Below are 15,588 nucleotides of genomic sequence, written 5' to 3' on the forward strand. Positions count from 1 at the left end.
CCTTTTTATGTAAATATTTGTTAAAATTGCTATTTTTAAAAGTTATTATGTAAAAGACATGTTATAGCCCTGTTTTGACAATTTATATTATTAGTAATATATTTCAATATACTCTTCTTTCATCAAAACACCATCTAGAAACTCATCTGGAGCTGTGACTGTTCACAAAAGCTCACAACAGGACACATATTGCAGACACAATAACAAAAAAAAAATAAAAACTTCACACTGGCTTATAAATAAACAGGAGCGCATACAGCCCTTAAATGATCACATGTAAGACCAACAGATTGAGACAATCATACGTTACAGAGATACACACAATTTCTAAATGCAGTACTTGATCATTTCAAGGGTATAAAAACCAGATTGAATTTCACACAGATCTACAACAGAATGCTAAAAACTCAGGATGGAAAAGATAAAAATAAAGAAAAGATGATAAAGCGAAATAGAGAAAACAAACAGAAATGAGGTAAAAAGACAAAAACAGGTCAAAAAAAAGAGTAAAATCTGAGAACACTCATTCTAAACTCAGAAAAGGACTTGATAACTTGAACCTGAGTTGATTAGGGGCGTAAAACCAGTGTTTCACAACCTAGTCCTAAGAGACCCCCAGATGTTTCCTAAACTGAGCAATCCATCAATCATCAGACGCCTGGCAAAGGTACGATATGACAAAGTTAAAGCACAAACTCAATAACAGGTTTCTGTTAAGGTTCCTTGTAGTTTTTCAGTAAAATGTAGAAGATATATAAGCTTAGCAAAGTTCTGCAAGGAGACTCTAGTGTAGGGGTGGGCGATATGGCTCTAAAATATTATCACGATATTTCAGGGTATTTTTGCGATAACGATATACTTGGCGATATAGAAAAACAGAAAAATAATTAATTCATTTCAGGAATATAGTAAAATAGTATAACAGAATAATCATAATGTGGCAAAATAAATAATATAGCATAAAATAATATAATGCAGCAAATAATATTGCAGAATATTTAGTGCATGCATATAAACTGCAAACTAAAACAATTATACAATAAATAAACCTAAAGCTTCACAGTAAATAATAGACTACTTTTAAGACAGAACAGCCCTATTATCACAATATGGATTTTTAATATCACGATATGTCTGTGTCACGATATATTGTATATGATCATCTCAAACATTAAATGTTTTTCCTTCTTGTGTAAATATTTGTAAAAATTGCCATTTTTTGTAATTTTTTTTTTTTTTTTTTTGTAAAATTTGCCATTGAGATTTGAAATATCTATCTAAATACACAAGCCGTGTTTTAACACAGCTTTTTATCACAGCGATGCTAAACTGAAGTATTTCAATAATGTTTATCTTCTAACTGTTGAATGCTCATATGGCAACAGTATAATGCGACATGATTTTTTTGTTTTTATGTGATGTGATTACACCACATCCTAATCTGTGAGTTTGCTGGCTGGAATGGAGGGCAGTAATGTTACCCACTGAACAACTACCACTTTATAAAAAGCTTGTGTTTGATCTGTCAGTAAACGTCCATCCAAATCACTCCTGATCCAACAAAAAGTCAATATTCTGGAGTAAAGTCTACACAGTTTCCTGTAACTATGGCTCAGGAACTACAATTGGCCTTGGCTGCCTAATATGGACAAACTGGGGGACCCTGAGGACTTGGCTAAGAACCACTGCCCAGATATCCTAACCCTGATCCTGGTGTACCTTGCACACTGCAGTGATTGTCCTGCTGGGCAATATTTATTGAGGTACACATACCATACGGAAGTAACACAACATGTCAGACATCTCCGCACGGAGTTGTAGAGGTTCCTAACGGTGTCCTGTAATAATCTATTGAATTAAGCTTGAATTAAGATTTTGCTTTTGTCCTAGTGGAGATTACCAATGCATCCGTGTGATCACTTTGTGATCATCTTCAACACAGTCCCTTCCACTGACCAAATGCTACATTATAAGGTCCTAAAACCAGTGGCCCAACCTTTTATGAATGCACACTCCACCCGTGCACAATTCTAACTGGAAGACAACTATACTATGCTATGGCCAGCTGCATCACGAAACTTAATCCCAGATCGATTAAAAATATGTGGAATACTACTGGACAGCTTATCAACACTCTTCTCCTACTGCAAAATCAGCATTAGGAACCTCTACAACATTGTGACGAAACGCCTGGCATGTTACCTTGTCACAAAATGAGTGTATGTTTAGATCAATAAACACTGTGCCATTGGCAATCGTTATAACCTTATACCTTTAACCTTTCCGAATTGAAATGCAACCCAACACATACACAACCAAGTGAAGAAGGAAAAGAAAAACACTCTTGAAAGGAGAGATGAAAAAGAAGAGAAAAAAAAACGTGAGGGATGAGAGTTACGACAGAGGGCTGAAGGTGTACCTCTGCCAGGTCAGAAAATAGGGCTTGGCTGGCGCCTCGTCTCAACATGTCCCAGTAGCTCCGTGCCACAAATTCTCTTTGGCTGTCTTTTTTCATCGCCTGAGGAAGGTTTCGGCATCACATGGGCAGCTGTTAGCACGTTAGTATAGCGCGTTGCTAGCAGTGTGCTCAGAACAAGAAGAAGAAACAGATGCATATCATATCAAATATGGGGAAAAAGAACAGGGATTGTTAACGTAAGCTAATAGAGGTTAGATGACACTTATTGCAGATGTTTGTGTAGTAGCGTTAGATCCATCAGGCTGAGAACCCTTCGGCACGGGCTGTCAGCAAACTTTGTGGCGGCATCTGTCAAATCTCGGTCGCAAATTAACTAAAGGTTCATTAATGCAATTCATTTTTAAGGCAATTTCAAGTCGCAGGCTAATTTGAGTGACAAACGTTCCGCTGGAGCCTGGACTAATTATCTGCATGAAGCTAATGAGTTTTGCCCAATGGAGCAAATATAAAACTATCAACGTGAAACTAATGTGTTTTGCAGTAGCCCAGCAGGCGGGAGAGCCTCTTTCGGGTTACTTCTATCTCCATTATCTTACAGGGCGAGAAGAATTTTAATTGGAGGCAACAGTGGTCAGATCAGACCGACTTTTGCTTTTCTTTGGTCTCCCAAACAACTTCCTTTTTATAACCATCTTCTTCTTCTTCTACCAGACACCCCCCTCCTCCTCCCCATTGTCCTCCGCTCCCTCACTCACTCACTCTCTGTCCCACTGGAAGCCCACTTTGTCCAAACATTACAGAGGGACCACCAGCTCGGCTTCTGAATGTATGTATGTGTGTGTGTGTGTGTGTGTGTGTGTGGGTGTGTGTGGTAAGGTCACAGAGTCACTCTAAGTGCTTTGAAAGACTCTGGTGCTGGCTCAATAGAAAACACATTTGCAGGCACCATTCCTTTCAGTTCATCTCCACTTAAAATCAGTCAAACCCCCCCACACCCCCCCTCCCTCTGCTCAGCCCAGCCACCCACCCGCTGATGAGGTTTGCAACGGCCTTGTTACCATTAAAACAAAATCAATCAGAATCAAATTTCCTTGGCTTTGGTCAAAACTTTTACAGGCTTTGTTTGACCCTGTAGGTCAGGACTCCCTATGCCACTTGTGATCTCTTGTGCAAAAGCCCAACAATTCCCATAGAAATGCTTTCCATGTCCCATAGATTGTGACTTTAACACTAGCCCAGCCCTTTCACATCCCATGTCTGATTTACCCATGTCTGTGTGCTATGCTGCTACACACGTGTACACTAGGTTCATCATTTTAAACCCCAGTTTTGTCAAATTTTGGCAATATCTGCTCAGTCGGATGTTTGATTGTAAGGGCTCTGCAGTGTGGTTGATCTGCTAGTTTGATAGAAGATGTGTCAGATCTTTAGCCTTCCAAGGTAGCTCCAGAGTGACCAAAAGTCTTGCAATATTTTAGCCACTTAACCCCCATTTTGCCCCTTTCGTTCCAAATTTGCAGATCAGCTTGATTCCTTGTAAGCAATCAACGGTGCAGTTAATCAGGTAGTCAGATCTTTAGCTTTCCAATGTCGCTCCAGAGTGACCAGACTTGAATATTATTTCTTCAATTGTTTCTTCAACGTCTGTTTTCCCTGCTGGCTTCAGGAAAAAGATACAGGAGTATGCGGTGCAGGAGCACCAGGTTCTGTAACAGTTTTTTCCCCCAAGCTATTAGACTGTTAAACTCCAAAAACCTTGGTCAATTTAAGGAAACTCTGAGTACTAGTTATTTACTTTTTCACACCTCACTCTACCTACCTACCTACCTATCTCTCGTTCTAAGCCTCGCTTTTCCTCCAGTCTAGTTATGTCGGGTCCGCTGCATTAAGAGCCATGTCGGACGCTACACCTAGGTAAGTCAATGCAGTCTGAGTGTTTAAGGCTTATTGTAGTTCTTTCGATAAGTTTAAGCACTCAAATTGTACAAATAATTATTTTAAAAATGCTCAATGGGAGGTATCCTCATCCCATCCCAACAAACACACAATAGAATCCTGGTACTTATTCTAAACACAAACACTACAAATCAGATTGGGAAGTGTCACTCTCTCCACTTGTCCCACCACCATTCAGGTCTAACACACAGGTCAATGGTCAAAGGGCTGAGGGTTGGCCATGGTGATACATACGCTGTTGACGGGGGCAACCTGATATCCATAGAGCTGCATGCTCTACACACACACGGATGGGAGGCCGCAGTGTTCGGAGAGGCAGGAGGGGAGGAAGAGAAGGAAGAGAAAGGAAGAGAGGAAGGAAGGAGAGGAACAGGTTAAAACATGCAAGGAGAGAAAGTGGCTGAACAAGACAAGGGAAATGTTCACGATTCTTTTTTTTCAGAGACCCCCTATGATGCTTCTCAGCCAGAATGAGCTTTATGAAATGAGTGTCTAATACTGAAACTGGTAATACATTATTAACTACTACATTTCAGCAGATTTACCAAGATCTACCAAGTGTTATATCAGTGTCCTGGGAACAACCAGCCCAATTCTGAACTGACTGGTTTTGCTTCGTGACACTGTGCATCATCATGCTGGATGTAGCCATTAGATATTAGATCACAGAGCTAAACTGTGGCCATTAAGGGATACACATGGTCAGCAATTCTGACCCTACCATGTGTGTCCTGTTACAACCTCAGCTTTCTGTTCTTGGCTGATAGAACTGTAACTTTACGTGTTTGTATCTCATCTAAGCCTTTCTGTCAGCTCCAAACAGTCTGGTATTTTCACTTCTCTCTCTCACCATAGATCACAGGTAAGTAGTTTACAATGGTGATAATACAACCTTAATAATATAACTATGGATTTTTTTTAGTTTTTCACATTCACTCACATTCACTTTGCTAAGTAATGCCAACACATTTGTTGGAGACTATTCATGTTCTTCGATTTCTTAGGTTCGATTTTAACCGAGTAAATGCAAGTAAACTGTTAACCAGAGTATTCTTGGATTCTCTGTCTGCACATGCATAAAAACAGACCCTGGAACAGGAAATAAAAAAAGAAGTGTTTAACACAGCACCCGCAGGTTGATTAGATTACTGACTGACTCTGATGTTCTGCAGTAATCCCATAATTTAGTGCTTGCTATGCAAACTTAATAGGAATATTCATTTGCATGCAAAACGTATATCATTGAAAATTAATAACTTACTTTAAAATAAAGGTACTTAGTGTAAATAAATGTAAGTATTTTGAGAAAACTTATTAGATGAATGAGAATTGCAAATGAATTAATATAATATTCTCTAAAATGCTCTTTTCTAAACCTGTAAAAAGACAAATAACCACTTTTTATAGAAGATAAAAAGATTTCAATTCATTCTTTGTGCGAGAGTGTGCTGCTCTGCACGGGCTACATTGCCGACACACTTAAAATCACAGTGAAAATATTGGCTCTTCATTCAGCGATCTGAGATGGCACTGATGATGGTTACCATGGAAAGAAAATATACACACAGAGCAAAAAGGTATTTCTGTTCCCCTGCAGTAGAATAACTTCAAAATAATACAACAAAACAAAAGAAGTCGTTTGGGATTTAGATCAGTTTAAACAACATTCCTCAGTCGGAGCAGAAAAACATCAGTCCGTTGTGTGTGTGTGTGAAGCTAATGCTGCAAAACTCTACTGCTCCCTTTTATCTCCTCCTCAGAGCCTCTTGTTTACATGGTCCTACACCATCTGCTCATGAGAGATGTCATCCATCCATGAAATACTGGAGATCTGCAGCCACTTTGGATCCTTTCCCTGATGCACATCACACACATTAGCCTTCCCTGCACCCTGGACTCAGTGTGACTCCTTAGGCAAGCAGTTATCTCCGATATGGGATCTACGCAAGGATCGAGTCAATGTCTAAACGAGAGTATTTCTTTTCTACTGCTTGGATACGAGTCCTCTTGCCCTATTAACCACATTGTCTCCATCAAGTAAGGATTACACCAGTCTCTGATAAAGTTCCTGTCCAGTTTATTCCACTGTTACAGCGTAAACTAAAGCCTGGTCCACACTACAGTGTATTTCCCAATTTTGGAAGGCCAATTTCCCACCCACTCACTCACTAGTAGGGTGAAAGCCAACTCAGTGAATGCAACTCAGAGGAAAGCGCAGCAATTCAGCTCTGATACCACAGCTAACAGAAGCCTGTGCCGACCAACATCACACTAAGTGATGAGAGAAGAGATCACCATCTACCCACCCAGAGAGAGAGAGCACGGTTTATTGATCTCTCTCGGACTCCGGCTGCTGATGCCAAGCAGAAAGATCCAGGACTTAATAGGTATTTAATCTCTATCTTTAGTCTTTAGTTGTTGTGAGTTATCAAACTCCCTACACTACAATCTACAACCTTCCCTGAAAGAAACACCACAAGTACGAGATTAATTAGGATTAGGTGCACAGATTTAAGATAAGATCCCTGTGTCTTGACCAACAATCTGAACCTCAAAAATCTCTTGGGACTTGGGCCTGAGAAGAAAAGAATACAGGTACTAGGGGTGGGCAATATTATATTGCAGAAATATCATGATATTAAAAATCCATATTGTGATAATAGAGATGTTCTGTCTTAAAAGTAGTCTATTATTTACTGTGAAGCTTTAGGTGTATTTATTGTATAATTGTTTTAGTTTGCAGTTTATATGCATGCACCAAATATTCCGCAATATTTTTTTGCTGCATTATATTATTTTATGCTATATTTTTTATTTAGCCACATTGTGATTATGCTATATATATATGATTATACTATTATACTATATTCCTAAAATTAATGAATTATTTTTCTGTTTTCCTATATCGCCAAGTATATGGTAATCGCAAAAATACCGTGAAATATCGTGATATTATTTTAGAGCCATATCGCCCACCCCTTACAGGTACCTTGTATATTTTAATATTTCAAAGCCATTTATCTGGCCTGTAATTCATTTGCAAAACATCATGTACTAGTGCATCACAAAAAAAATTATATCTTTGAAAAATTACCCAAAAGTCTAGGTAAGACCAATTGGTACTTTTGGCAGTGTGGGCAGTGTGCCAAGTCCTGCTGGAAAATGAAATCCGCATTTCCATAAAAGTTGTCATCAGCAGAGGGATTTTCTGGGAAAACAAAACTGCACTGATCTTAGACTTTGTATAACTTTTTAATCTCTTCCTGAATATTTTTTTTTTTAAGTTAACGGCATGTGAAAAATCACCTCGATTATCCTGTAGCGTGGGCCAGGCATTACTTCTGCTTTATATCTAGACACCCATCCTCCCCCTAAAGTCCTAACATCTCCACCTTCAACATCTCCTGTTTCCTAAACCCACATCCCGACCAATACACCCAAGTCCTTGTGTTTGAGATATCCATCACCCAACCTCAACACCCACCTTCAGATCCAACAGCAATCTTCCAACTCAACACCCGTCTCCTCAGCTCCTGATCCAATACTCAATTTCCTGCCCGGATCTGCATCTGTATCACTGACCTCCATCACAGAGCTGACCCTCTCCCTGGCTTGCGCTAGATGTTAATCGCTCAATCGGGATCACATCTTATCTTTTAAGGAAGCCAGAGCTTCACCTACAAGTTCCGTTCATCTTACCAGCTGAGCCGACTTCTCCAAGTCTCCCTTCCGTCCTCTCTTCTCGTTCTTCTTCCGGAAGATTTCCTGCAGCTGGTGAGGAAGAGGACATTGGAGTTAGGGGATAATTACTCAGGTGCTTCCTTGGTTGTTCATTTTGACAGTGATCAATACGCTCTGCCTTAAATGGTAGATGGTTTACTTTCACAATGTACTACAAAAATTTTCCTGCAAGGAGGAGGAGAATCTTTCTCCAGCTCAACCAATCCAAGCTCTTATATGACTAATCTGGCTCTGGGCAGGTCTGGCACGTCACGTCACGCTTTCAGGTCTCCAGAGACTCCATTTCCCATAGTACACCATAGTGCCTCTGTCTTATTCTCAGGTCCTATCACTCAGAGAGCGCTCCCGTGTTCCCAATCACCTGATTACTTATAACCCAGTTTATCCGACTTCCCTCATTAGTCTGTGTATAAATACCCCTCACATTTCTTTTGATTTTCGCACTTACTTTGCAAAGTATTGCCAACAGACCTGTGGTTCCATTCTTGTCTGTTATACATATTACTAATTCCAGTGCCTTTCACATTCTGTAAAACATGCCTTAAATATATAACCTCAGGTTATGTTAATCCCAGTGCAAGCTGAGATGAGGGTAAATACTTAATCATATACTGCATATGTGTTTGACATAAAATTTCAATATTACTGCAAGTGGTTATATTTGTGGTTATATTTTTATCATTGGTTCCTGAAGCTGGCGATACTGTGCAAATCGAGTAGCTACTCCCATCTCAGACGTTCTGTAGTAAAATTACGATACTCCACCACCACTCCCCACTTATAACTAATCCCATTTTTGTGCTTTACTAGAGCTTTTAGCATGAAGATGATCATCCAAACAAAAACGATTCAATTAAAATCAATCATTTTAAAAGCTTAGTAGACTTTAAACAACAAATATTGCCTGAAAATCATCTTGTATTGCGACTTGTATTAGACTGTGTGGTCTCATGCCATCTGTACTTCTGAGGCGCTATCAAGTCTAGACACAGTGCGCTAATTCTTCTCAAGGCCAGTGCTGATAGACTTGATATGATGGGGTCATCATAAACAGAGGATGCGTCACTTTCAGACTGAAAGGTTGAAAGATGCGAATTCTCTCACCACCAGAAATTCTCGCTTGTCCACCATCTGGTTGCCGTCTGCGTCGAACATGTTGAAAGCGATCTTAAAGCCGGCGTGAGGCTCTGAAGAGGAAAGACATGAATGTCATCAGTTTGGCTTCTATAAATGATTACGTACTTTGTTATGATGTAGTTAGGTTGACACTTTGACCCAGGATGACTGTTCTAGAGGTGGAAGGACATCCAACATTGTGCCTCATCTTGTTAAGAGGTGGGATTTTGTAAAGTTTGTGAAGTTGATTCCGATTTTCCTTCGATTAGATGTTGAATGGAAAACCGAGCTAAAATTGTGTCATGTGAACTACGCATATGGAAAAAAATGCATCACAACAATTACACAATTACATGAGCACAATGTCTCTGCTAATTGGTCAGACCTGTCTGAGGCGGAGCAAGAAAGTAAATACAGGAAGAAGGTCCTATCAGCACATATTTAAATGTAATTTAGAAATAAAGCAGCAGCAGAGATGGTATTAGTTCACAACTATAGTAATTATCTGAGTAAGAAATCAGGTTAAACTGCACCTGAACAGCTGTTTAGTGTATATTTGATAGTTGTGTCGGATTGATCCACATCAAAACTTACAAGACTTAAATGATCTTGTGTCAATCCACAAATACAAAGAAGAAGCCCTGTGTCAGCGCCATCCAGAAACACCACCATCTTATCTGGGCCAAAGCTTATTTAAATAAACTGAAGCAGAATGAAAAAAACAGTTTTGTGCTCAGACAAGTTTATATACTCTTTCTTTTCCTTTGCTTTATACAGTTTTAGTTTGCCTGGTAAACAGTGTTCAAAGACAATTATTTCTTCTTTTTTTTTTTTTTTACTCCCGAGCATTGCCGAGTAGCATCACAGCACGTTTGGAGGAAAGCGCAGCGACTGGGTTCCGATACACCAGCTCACAGACGTTTTGTGCTGATCAACATCACCCTTTGAAGTGAGAAAGTGAAAGAGCAACATCTACCCACCCAGACAGAGCAAGGCTAGTTGTGCTCTTTCTGACTCCAGGAGCTGATGGCAAGCTGCATGACCGGGATTCGAACCAAACAATGATTGCTACAAGTGTTCCTGAGCCCAGGCATTGATGTCCAGTACATAATGAGTACAGAATGTTTTTAATGCAAATTTTACACTGAGGGACATTGTTCTGAATGTGTTACACCAGTTTTTCATGCAGTTTTTGGCAGATTGGTGAAGCTCTGGTTAGATTTGTTTCAAAGTGACTTTCTTAAAATGCTAAAAACTTCCTTGAAATTGGGGTAGCAGAACAAAGTCTGGCGCATTCAGACGCAACTCTTTACCAAACAAATGCCCACATTTAAATATTCAAATCTCGAGGGCAAGGTCGCCTGCGTCTGACTACATGCACTGCTCTGACCGCAGAGCCGAGCCGCCGGGTCACGGTGCCCTGAGCTCTCTCTCTCTCTCTCTCTCTCTCTCACGCTGCACTTCTCCTTTCATCACATTCTCCAGGTGTGTTTTTGAACTTGCAGAGGGCCGCATGTCTCCATGGTGTTATGTTGCCGTGGGAACGGCGGATGGGGGCGGGCGCAGGTAGGGCCGGCGTGTTCTCGCTGTGCTGCTGATTGAAGTCCTTCAGCGCGGCGGGAGAGGGTGACGACACGGCGCTCTAAAGCCCAGCCTCAGATCAGACAGCTAACTCCCAAAGAATGCAGAGCAACAAAAGCACAGCAAATATTCCTGTTATATACATATATACAGCTCTGAAAACAAAATAAGAGAGCACTTCAGTTTCTGAATCAGCTTCTCTGATTTTGCTATTTATAGGTTTATATTTGAGTAAAATGAACATTTTTGTTTTATTCTATAAACTACTGATAACATTTTTCCCAAATTCCAAATAAAAATATTCTCATTTAGAGCATTTATTTGCCAAAAACGTTATATTCATAAAGTTTTAAGAGTTCAGAAATCAATATTTGGTGGAATAATCTTGTTTTTTAATCATAGTTTTTTTATGCATCTTGGCATCATGTTCTCCTCCACCAGTCTTACACACTGCTTTTGGATAACTTCATGCTGCTTTACTCCTGGTGCAAAAATTCAAGCAGTTCAGTTTGGTGGTTTGATGGCTTGTGATCATCCATCTTCCTCTTGATTATATTCCAGAGCTTTTCAATTTGGTAAAATCAAAGAAACTCATCATTTTTAAGTGCTCTCTTATTTTTTCCCAGAGCTGTAAATGTATACGCTTTCAGGGGAACAGAAGAAAACACACGGCTTTGTCTGGTCCGAATCAGTTAACAAGTTTTTCTATCTTGGTGTAAACACTATACTACGTTTTGAGTAATCAGGTTGTTACCTAAACAAGAAAATAAGAATTTTTTTTTACTGCCTTTCAAAGATACATTTATTATTTTTGCTTATTTTTTGGACAATTTTGCTTAGAAAAAATTTGTACACTTGTAAAAAGATTACTTTACTTTTAAATTTGCTTTTTCAAAAGAAATATTGTAAATAATTTGCTTTAAAAAATAAATAAATGCAGACAATTTTGTTTATATTAAGAAACTAAAGCCAGCTTTCTTCACATTTACCTTTTAAATTAAGTCTTACTTCCTCATCCCATCTCTCTGTGTCTAAAGTCTCTCTCTCTCTCTCTCTCTCTCTCTCTCTCTCGCTCTCTCTCTCTCTCTCTCTCTCTCTCTCTGTGTGTTTGGATCGTCTGGGTGGGCCTAGTCAGCAAACTTGTAGCGCGATAAGGCCGGGCTTTGGGCATGATTTAAAAATAGGAAATGAGGCCTGGTGGGATTGAGAGAGAGGAAAAACTGTGCGAGAGAGACAGAGACAAAGTGAGTGAGAGAGAGAGAGAGAGAGAAAAACAGCAAAAAGAGGAACAGAAATTGACAGAGTAAGAGAGAGAGAGAGAGAGAGAGAGAGAGAGAGTGAGAGGTTAATACTCACTTGTCAGGATGCAGAGCAGGAAGAGATACTCTGTATAAGCGATGAGTCCTGCAAGAGAAGATCAAAGGGTCACATTCATTCTGCTAATGTACAGTAACACACTAACAAACCCCCCTACACCCCCCCAGTCACAAATGGCTCTCCGGCCCGCTCTGCTCTCCATCCCTCGCTCCGTCTTCTCTCCTGAGCGCCGTCTAAACCCGGAGAGTCGGGCCGGCGGGCCGTCTGAAGGCCGGATTAAAATGTTTACTGATTTTCAAAGCTCGGGGGGCCCAAAGAGGGAGATGGAGTTGCGGCGGAACTTTTGCTCCTCTCCTCGGCGGGACCATGAGTAATCCCTCCTTTCATGACGATAAGATCTAAAAAGGTGCCTCTGCGGGACGAGCCGGGCTCGGCGACTGGCCTTCGTTTGGCCCACACACCCGGGGGGACGGGGTGGCACCTCCAACCCTCCAACTGCCACCCTTCATGTGCACAAAGTGTAAATATTCCATAAACTTCACGCTGGGGGTGTGCCATATCGTATCGCATCAGCAGATCTGGCCGCTGGGTGGTGGTGGGGGGTAGCTAACTAAGTTAAGCAACGCTAAGCTAAATAAACAAAACTGCAATGAAAAAAACTCAATAATTCAGTCAAACCAGCGCTGGATGTTAATCTAGACACATTTCTCTCCTGAAAACTGTTTATTTATTTACAGTAAGCTTAGATTCCAAACTTCTCCAGCACTAAGGTTCGAGCATTAACATTAGCATTAGCAGCTAATCGCTAGCCCCACAGCTCTACACTAAGGAATCGGTCAAGCCAGGATAATATTTGCTAGCGGTCTGTCCCACGTAGCTTGTGTTAACACGGTAAACACGCAGGCTACAGTCCAATAATATTCACCTTTGAGCGAAGAAAGAGCTAGCATGTTTAGCCTCTAATGCTAATGCTGCTCCAGCAGTGCTAGCCAGGGTTAGCAGCAGATTTTGGGAAAAATTAAAGGGTTTTAGTTGTGCCTCATAGTGTTAAAAATCCGTAATATATTTGTAATTTTTTTTTATCCGTTTTAAACAATCAAATCATGATATCTCCTGTCCACATACTGAATTAATCAGTCAGACTCAGTCATCCTCTACAACATGTTCCAAGAGATTTCCAAAGAGCTTTCTTAGGATGTCAGGGACAAGACCTGCACAAGGCAGGAATGAGCTACAAAAAAACCTCCATGCAAAAGCTCACATCTTGGGGTATCATTGATCATGAGGAAAGTGAGAGATCAGCCTAAAATTACACGTGGAGAAGTTCTTAATGATCTCAAGGCAGCTAGGACCACAGTCACCAAGAAAAGCATTGGTAATAAATTACGCCGCAATGGATTAAAATCCTACAGTATCATAAAAATTATCTTGTGAGCAATTATGTTTATTTTTTTGTTGTGGACAGTCTGAGAACTCCTGGCCCTGACTGTAGAAGAAATAATACATCAGCAGGTGTCCTAATACTTTTGCTACATTCAGTAAATACGATAAACATGATGCAGATTGAATCTGCGAAAGTTTAGATGTTGGAGCAGCAGAGATTCTTCAATTTTGATTTTGAGATAAAAGGAAAGGGGAGATGGAAACTCCTCAGGACGTTTCTCTCTTTTTTAAGCGAGTGGAGGAGGGCTGAGGGGGATGCTTTACCCCTTTCCCAGTTGCTGAAGGCACTCTCTCTCTCTCTCTCTCTCTCTCTCGTGTGTGTGTGTGTGTGTGTGTGAACAGAAGCAGATCTCCAGACAGTTCTGCGTGAGCGAGCCGAGTGTTTAGGAAGAACTGCTTTACGCCTGCAGGAGAACAACCGGACACCTCCAGCGAGGTTCATTTACTTCATTGAGCTTTCACAAATCTGCTCTTCACACACACACACACACACACACACATACACACACACATACACACGATCCTTTTCAACAGTGATTTCTACACAAGATCTACTATGCCTGTCACGTTAATTACGTTATCGATTTATTGTTGGCCCTTAACCAAATTATTGAGGTAACCTCAATCATTTCTACTGACCTTATTAGTACCTATTATATTTACTTGGCCAGCAGAACCTATTCAACTTTTTTATTCTGCTTTGTTTATATATAATATTTAATCATGTTTTTTTATTACGATTTCAATGACTTAAAGTTCTGAATAATTACCAGGATTAGGGTTTATAAGGCGGACTATCAATGAACGTCTATTTTCTGGTCTATTTTCATACATAAAACGCACTAGATTATAAGGCGCATTATGAGACACTAGTAAGGAACAGGGGTGTTGCCATGTTTTCCATCTAATTCAGCAGGTCTCACCGCTTTAACTAAGTTAAGCAAAGCTTTTTTTTTAAGTGAAACGAGTGCTGGATGTTAATCTACACAGATTTCTCTTCTGAAATCTGTTTATTTGAAAGAGTAAAGCGCTTCCATTTATTTACAGTAAGCTTAGATTTCCAGATTTTTACTAAACCTAGGTGCAGCAGCATTAGCATTTCGCTGTGGTTAGCCCTACACTGAGGAACTCTGAGTGTAAGCCAGGGTGCTATAAGCCAGCAGTTTGTCCCACGTAGCTTGTTTTAACAAAGTAAACATGCAGGCTACAGTCTGATATACTCACCACTAAACAGTTAAAAAGCTAGCGTTAAGTGTGTTAGTGGCTAATGCTAATGCTGCTCCAGCCTTGGTGCTGGAGAAACTTCACGGAAACTCCTGTATAACTCTTTACTTCAGCGGAGAGACTTTACTGCTACTTACAAACTGACTGGTAGAATTCACACATAAGGCTTACCGGATAATAAGGCGCACTAACTTGTTATTGTTATTGTTTACTGGATTGTAAGTGCGCCTTATAGTGCAAAAATGCAGTACAGGCTCATTGCATTTTAGAAGAGAATTATGAAAATATTATGTCTTTACCATATTATTATATCAGTAGCATAATTTTTTTAAAATTTGGTCATAAAATAACATCATAAAGTTATATCCTTTTTTTTTGCTTTCTCAGTCACGTGACATCGTGTTCAGTAGCTCCTCCATTTCCACTTGCTTCCACTTGGAAACACGAGCCCAAAGTGTAATTACAGTGCGCGGCAGTGGACAAACAGCTACTTTATTAAATGCAATGTACTTTTTTCAGTGTGGACTCTCTGTCTTGTTGCTTGAAACAAAAATTAGATGAGCTTGCATCTTTCAATTGCGACCAAACAGGGAATAGTATATTTTAGTGAACATTTACGCATCCATTGGTGGTTTTCTGTGAAGCGTGTTGTAGCAGATTCCTCTGCTGCTCGACCGGGCTAACCCGGTTGAGTCTAGGTCGTCTGTGGTCTCCGTTTGGTCTCTGTCGCGGACATTAACGAATGCCGAAGAGGAACATCCAGCTGAAGATATTGTGCACTCTGAAGAGCT

At 40.2% G+C, this 15,588-nt stretch overlaps 1 protein-coding gene across 5 annotated transcripts in view; it reads right to left on the reverse strand.

The window, feature by feature from the left end:
- The window catches only part of micu3a (mitochondrial calcium uptake family, member 3a), a 45,097-nt gene that overhangs the window by 19,679 nt on the left and 9,830 nt on the right, over window positions 1–15,588 (reverse strand). For 3 of the 5 annotated variants that reach the window (XM_049472218.1, XM_049472214.1, XM_049472215.1), the window contains exons 5-9: window positions 12,170–12,217; window positions 9,221–9,303; window positions 8,075–8,146; window positions 4,610–4,651; window positions 2,420–2,518 (exon numbers count right to left, since the gene is read on the reverse strand). In XM_049472218.1, coding sequence (XP_049328175.1) covers window positions 2,420–2,518; window positions 4,610–4,651; window positions 8,075–8,146; window positions 9,221–9,303; window positions 12,170–12,217 — 344 coding nt within the window. The remainder of the gene's footprint in view (window positions 1–2,419; window positions 2,519–4,609; window positions 4,652–8,074; window positions 8,147–9,220; window positions 9,304–12,169; window positions 12,218–15,588) is intronic. The other 2 variants (XM_049472216.1, XM_049472217.1) reach the window with 2 other exon arrangements.

Source organism: Astyanax mexicanus, chromosome 25 (assembly GCF_023375975.1).
Source record: "Astyanax mexicanus isolate ESR-SI-001 chromosome 25, AstMex3_surface, whole genome shotgun sequence".
Lineage (NCBI taxonomy): Eukaryota > Metazoa > Chordata > Actinopteri > Characiformes > Acestrorhamphidae > Astyanax > Astyanax mexicanus.